Genomic DNA, 6,452 nt, shown 5'->3' with positions numbered 1-6,452 from the left:
AGAAAATAAACTCACTCCAGTCCATGTCATGTTATATAATCGTGTTATTTAAAAGCAAATGACTTTGCAATGGAAACGGGGGCCACAAATTTGAACGAGAACAAGAAGAGACACACGAGAGGATATGAAGGGAGGAAAGGGAAGGGGAAATGATGATATTATACTGTAATCTTAAAACATTAAAGCCATTAAATCTTAACCTTTGACAAGGATGCTCATTCAGTAAGGACAAAACATATTCTGCTGGTCTCCATAAGCTGACCTCTGCTTTGGAGAGGAGCACAGTTGATATGTTCCACCCTAAGGAAGCCCAGACTACTGTGCCTTTAGGTTTTTACATCAACATTTTATAATTATTGTTTCTTTTCCATCATAAGCTATTGACATCCCTGTAGCCATTGTTAGTGTAACTGTCTCTAATATTACTTCAACCTATTGTCCACATTGTTTCTTCAAATCTACTGTTTTTAAAGGGAGCACATATAAAAATTTTGCCAAGATACAGAAAGAAGCTTTCAAATTAAAACTTTAAGGTTTGAGTGACATTCATGAGTTTTTAAACTGAAGTTTGGTACATAAACTTTTCTTTTACTTCTTGCTTAGAGTTCAGTTTTTCATCTAAGACTAGCTGCTGCTCAAGGACCTGAGTAATACTTGCCATGATCATGCTCTTAGGGAAGATAAGTCCCTAGGTAACTCCAGAGAATAGTTACTAACCCAACACTAATCACATTTCCCATGCTATCCATGCATGTGGAGCTATTGCTTTACTTCAGAATACATAGCTGTAACAATAAACTCATTTGTAATTGTATAATGGTTGCATCCTCCACTAACCTGCCAACCCCAGGAAAACAGGGATGACAAGTTGTGCTCACATGACCCCATTCCCTAGCTTAGTAGACACTCAACATTTTATAGTGCCCACTCATTTTGTCATGGATGACTGAAGTAATAACACATGGCATGTTCGAAGCCCAAAATTCTGTTCTCACTGGTGCGGCCTTGCATGATCTTGAACAAATACAAACCCTCTCTAACTCCAAGGTGCTGTATTCAAAAGGGAGACTTCAACTTGAGGCTAAGTGTGTTTTTCATTCTCAGGCTTCCATTGGACCCAACTAGGGGAATGCCAGCTGTCAAGGACAAAAGCCCAGTGAAAACTAGCAGAGCAGGAGAACCAAGGTTGGGCTGCTTAGCCTCAGAAAGGAGCAAGAATGGCTTCTAGTCCTCAGAAAAATGACTACTTCCAAATTGATATAGTCTTTGGGAAAGAAGTTTCTTATGGAAACTCTCTTTTCCTTCTCTGCGTCTTATATGTGAGTTTAATACATGCCATGTTTATGAACTAGATCCTCCATTCATCAGACTCTACCTTTTAAATTTATATATAGTTTATTTTTCAGAAATGTGCCTTTTGAATTTGAAAAAATAAATGTGAAAAAGCCCCTCTGCCTGCCATATGTGTTTGACCAAAACAGCACAGTTCAGTGGAGGCATTGCTCCTTCGAAAGCATAGCATCTCACAGTTCTAGGTTAGCCTTAGTATCTGCAAAGCAATGGCAGCTCCAAGAATCGGATTCCCGGAGACAAGAATTACAGGCAGTTGTAAGCCTACCATGTGGGTGCTGGGAATTGAATCTGGATGCTCAGGAGGAGCAGCCAGTGTTCCTGACTGCTGAGCAAGCTCTCCAGCCTGTAAATGTGTAGCCCAGGATGTCCTGAAACTCATGATCCTCCTACTTCTGATCATCAGTGTATGCTATATGGTTAGGCACCACCACAACCAGCTGTGTTTTCCAAATCAGTCTGTTTTAGAGAATGTTTAAGTCACACAACTTAATTTTGTAAAAAAACTAAGGTTCCAGAAACGGGTAGGAGATGTTTTTATGGCTGAAGAGAGACATTTCAAAAGGGTCTTCAAATCCCACCCACAGATGCAATATCATCCTTTTGTCAGTTCCAGTCCCCTAGAATACCATGAAAAAACAAGTATACACACCTAGGTCCTGCACACCACTTTATAATCAAAACCATCACCTACATAGCCTTTTGCCCAGACTCAGGTGCGACAAATGAGGTCACTTTGGGAGCAGAATTTAAAAGAGCACCATAAAACCTGGTAATCAAAATAGTATTTCAATACAACACTGTATGATCAAAAAGCAAAATTCATGAACAAGATATGAAATTTTTAATAAGGAAGGATCTGTATTATTGATTTTTTTTCTTTTGCCTTAGGCTCCAATATGATTCAGCTCAACACTTTCTTACTTCCTTCTGTTCCAAGGCAAGACACCACACATCTGCACAATGGAATATGCAAAGGAGGCCAATTTGTGCTTGCCACATCACTCTGAGCCAGGGAAGCACTGGGGAGTGAGCAGCCAGGACCAGACTCAGCAGACAACGCTTCGCAGGATAAGGAGGGTTGGTTCCTGTCTCACACTGTTTTCCGTTTCTTGCTATGTCTGGAAATATATAAAGAAAAGATATTTACATAGCTTACAATTCTGTAGGCCCAAAAGCATGGCACCAGCATCTGTGTGGGGCCTCTAAAGTGAGGGCTCTATGCTGCGCATGGGCAAAGACGGGAGAGAAGCTGGAGCAGGTTCCTACAGAAGAGCTGAATGGACAGAAAAGAAGCAACAGAAAGCCAGTTTACTTTATTAACAAGCCTCCACAGGATAAGCAACTCATCCTTGGGGTAGCTACGTTAATCCCTTTGTGAGTGTAAAGTGCCCACAACCTAATTACCCCTAAAAGATCCCAACCACTCTCAACACTGCCATATTAGAGGCTAAGCCTCAAGATCAGTTTGGGTGATGAGAAACCATGTTCAGACCATAACAGCTCCCAAAGGCCAATAAAACGAGGCTCTCACTGAAGCACAGGCTGCCCTCTTCCCCGATACAACTATTATCACTCCGCACAGAAATGGCAAAACCCAGCACGCGGTGTTCACACTTCTCCAAGAACTCACTCCACTTTGCATCAGAGAATCCTGCAGTGTAACAGTGAAATCTCCACTTCTAAACAGCCCTGTAGTAGTAAATAATAATAATAAAAAAACAGTATTGATCAGTGTCTACCATTCAAGAGCAAACGCTGTGAGACGGAGAGATAAAAGGGTGCAGTAATCTATTTATCTTTACTGAGCACTGGCAAAATGGTTCCAGAGAAGGTTCTGTGCCCTGAGTTTTAGTTATTCCTTAGCTCTTATTCCTTTAGGGTCAGTGGAGAAGATGTGCATGCCATCAGGGCTGTGGATCAGAAGGGATGGTAGCACGTGATTCTGCACTCTCCACTAAGGAAGCAGGGAAAGAAGAAATGACTCCTTAATCAATGCAAATTGGAGAATTTTTCTAGAATTGAAAGGAATGTGTTTTGAAAATAAACAATGAAGGGAAGGCTATCCCTGATAAGAGAGGCCTCTGAGATTACTAACAAGAAACCACTTGGGGGTGGGGGATGGGCAGAGAAGGGTGAAAAGATAGATGACCTGAACTAATCAGAATCTTCAAAGAGTCCTCGGAGAAATGCCTCGAAACAAAAGACAAGATTGCAGGCGAGGTTATATCCTTTTCCTACTCTTGAATGGAGTGCCTTATAGCACAACCGCTGCCCAAACTAGACTCTTCACGCCTTAAGATGACGTCAGGAAGGAGGGCAGGGTTGATATCAAGGATCAGCTGGTAATATTACCCAGTGCTCCAACATTACCGTTCCCCAATCGCAACCTCCATGCCCATCCTGTGACACTGAAGGCTAAGTTTAGTAATAACATCTCACCACTATTCTTCTAATCTACTAGGAGATTAATAATAAAATTTAGGAATCTTTCAAGATAAAATATCAAGCATTTTAACAGGCAGTAGCTGGGTAGCCCATAGGTGGAGATCCTGCAAAAGAAAAAAAAAATTAAAACTCCGTAGGGACTTTGTTGTTTTTATGCATCTAAGTATCTTAGCTGTATAGGACACGTGCGCAGAGTAGGCATTTAATAAATAATTGTATGAATAAAATTTAAGCTGAGGACTATTAAACTTTTGCCCATGCTGAATTATAGTCAGAAGGCAGCTTTTCAGGAATGTCGAGCCCAGCGGGTCCTGTGTTGCAAGCAATTGCCAACAGAAAACAGGAATGTGGGCTGAACTAGCAATATAAAAAGCATTGCTTCTGTCTCCAGAGAGACCGAAAACTTGAGTAGTCAGTGCTATCCCTGATCAGAGAGGCCTCTGAGATTACTAACAAGAAACCACTTGGGGGTGGGGGATGGGCAGAGAAGGGTGAAAAGATAGATGACCTGAACTAATCAGAATCTTCAAAGAGTCCTCGGAGAAATGCCTCGAAACAAAAGACGAGATTGCAGGCGAGGTTATGTCCTTTTCCTGCTGATCTGTGGACTCTGTAATGGAATTATCAGACTCAGTTAAAGACTGCAGTTCTGATAACCTCTTCACCACCCATAGAGTGTAATAAACAGACGGGGCAACTGTCAATACACTTTAAGGACCGGCATTCAGAGAGACAGGAAGCACCTAGCCCAGAGAGCAATGCTCACATGACCACTAAGTTGAGTGACCACATTCTGGAATGGGGCCTGTGGGCTCCGTGCCCGCCCGCGGTGGTGGTGCTCACCGAGGGCCAAGCCAAATCAAAGGTTTGCAAACGGGACTCTGAGCCAGGGAAGATCCTGGAGGTGGCTGACCCAAAGGGCCTGAGCCCACACTCAACGAACCAATGGCCGTGGAGAAGGGGCGGGCCGTCGGGAGTGCAGCAGGGCCGGAGGGCGCCCCAGGCTCAGCGCCGCCGACTGGTTAGCAGCCTAGCCCGGACCCATGTTGGAGCCTCCCGCAGTCCAGAGGTGTGCAGCTGCGCTCGCGGGCGCGCTCCTTCTGCTGCTTTTCCTGCTGCTGGTCCGCCAGCTCCTGAGGCAGTGGCGACCGGCGGGCTTCCCCCCGGGGCCGCCGCGGCTGCCATTCATTGGCAACCTCTGCTCCCTGGCCATGTCTGCCGAGCTTCCCCACGTCTACATGAGGAAGCAGAGCCGGGTGTATGGCGAGGTAGGCCGCGACGCAGACCCTCTCCGGTCAGAAGCAGCGGCCAGAGGGAGTCCCTCCTCGGGGGCCGTGCCCCCGACCGGAAGCCGCCCCACGGCTGTCACCACAGGCGCTCAGGGTCCAGATTCCCCGCCCACGGGCGAGTCTGTGCGCGTGCGCTGTGTGGCCTGTTCCCTGTCTGAGATGCCTGCCCCTAAGAGGAACTTCTCGGCCCTGTGGCCCCTGAGTTTGAATGAAGACGTTGTGAGTTTCTAAGACAGGGTTAGTGTTAGTGCGGGTTGCCATTTAATTTTTTTATTTTTATTTTTTTTACATTTAACACTAAACAGCCCTTAATTTTCTGAACCTTAACTTTTCTTCATCGGGGTACTTAGGATAGTCGTAACCAAAAGCAGTAAAATGCTACCCAAATGCATTGGCTATTATATATGATTTTGGTTACTATATGTGAAAGCTACCTTTCATGTATACTATTAGGAGTTGACCATAGAGACTGACATGCTAAGTAAGTGCTCTACCACCGAGACACTCACCACTCCAATAGAAATTTATTATGCCTACAAATGTAAAATTATCTTTAAACCAGTTATTTGGAATGGCTTCTCATTGAATAGGAAATTAAAGTTTTTATACATAAATATTTGAGCTGAAAGGAATTCTTTATTTACTATGAATAGTCAAAAGGGCAAGTGATATAAGCTAAAATTAAAATATAAGTGTGTGGAAGACTACCATCAAGGAATAGGTTGATTGGATTAATTGAATTTGGCCTGAATAATTTTGTTTCTGGTACACTGAGAAAACTACATTGTTTACAGTGACAATTTACTATACATCAATAAAGCTAACCTGTGCTAATAGCTGCTAAACTGCAAGGGGCAAAACTGAAGATGTGTGCACTGCATAGTAAACATTGTACTGTTAGGTTTAATTTCCACCAGACATTAACTCTCTTTAAGCTGCTGCTACATTTGATCTTAAGGCTAGCTGTGGGACACCCCTGAAGATCTCCCATTAACTTAGAGATAGTTCTCAATTCTGACAGTGTCAAAATTAGTCTAAGTTGTTAAAATACTAATCATTTTTTGTACAGTAGGAGAGTGTTACCTCCTGTACTTCAGAAAGGTTGTAGGAAGTGGTTTATAGGGGTTATTTTTCCACAATCTCCCGTTTACATTTGAGATGTGTAGTCAAATCTGAACTTTCCTGCTTTTGTGCACTGTGAGTTGAGTCTTTTATAATTTTTGAAAGAGAAATAGCAGTGCCCAAGATTCATATTTCTGTCTAAGCAATCCTATATGGAAATTTGCTGCGGCATAAAGTGCCATTTCTTTGGGGAGTCACTCTTGATTGTTTCAGCTTCCGCTGTGCTTAGATTCTTTTTTTTTT

General features: G+C 43.2%; 1 protein-coding gene and 1 long non-coding RNA gene across 4 annotated transcripts in view; one reads left to right on the top strand and one right to left on the bottom strand.

Moving 5' to 3' along the window:
* Window positions 1–1,824: 1,824 nt before the first annotated feature.
* Window positions 1,825–4,823, bottom strand: LOC113456505. Its single transcript, XR_003377258.1, has 3 exons — window positions 4,742–4,823; window positions 4,307–4,408; window positions 1,825–3,902 (listed from the first exon to the last, which is right to left on the bottom strand). It is a non-coding gene; the product is annotated as an uncharacterized LOC113456505 (long non-coding RNA).
* Window positions 4,421–6,452, top strand: part of LOC101980703 (vitamin D 25-hydroxylase) — a 15,197-nt gene continuing 13,165 nt past the window's right edge. The window contains exon 1 of one of the 3 annotated variants that reach the window (XM_026781045.1): window positions 4,421–5,066. In XM_026781045.1, the coding sequence (XP_026636846.1) occupies window positions 4,565–5,066 (502 nt within the window). In that variant the 5' untranslated portion in view covers window positions 4,421–4,564. Of the gene's footprint in view, window positions 5,067–5,200; window positions 5,307–6,452 lie in introns of those variants that run through there. The other 2 variants (XM_005351031.2, XM_026781046.1) reach the window with 2 other exon arrangements.

Source organism: Microtus ochrogaster, chromosome 8 (assembly GCF_000317375.1).
Source record: "Microtus ochrogaster isolate Prairie Vole_2 chromosome 8, MicOch1.0, whole genome shotgun sequence".
Taxonomy (NCBI): Eukaryota; Metazoa; Chordata; class Mammalia; order Rodentia; family Cricetidae; genus Microtus; species Microtus ochrogaster.
Note: the sequence above shows the minus strand (reverse complement) of the source record. Positions and strands in the feature narration are given on the sequence as shown.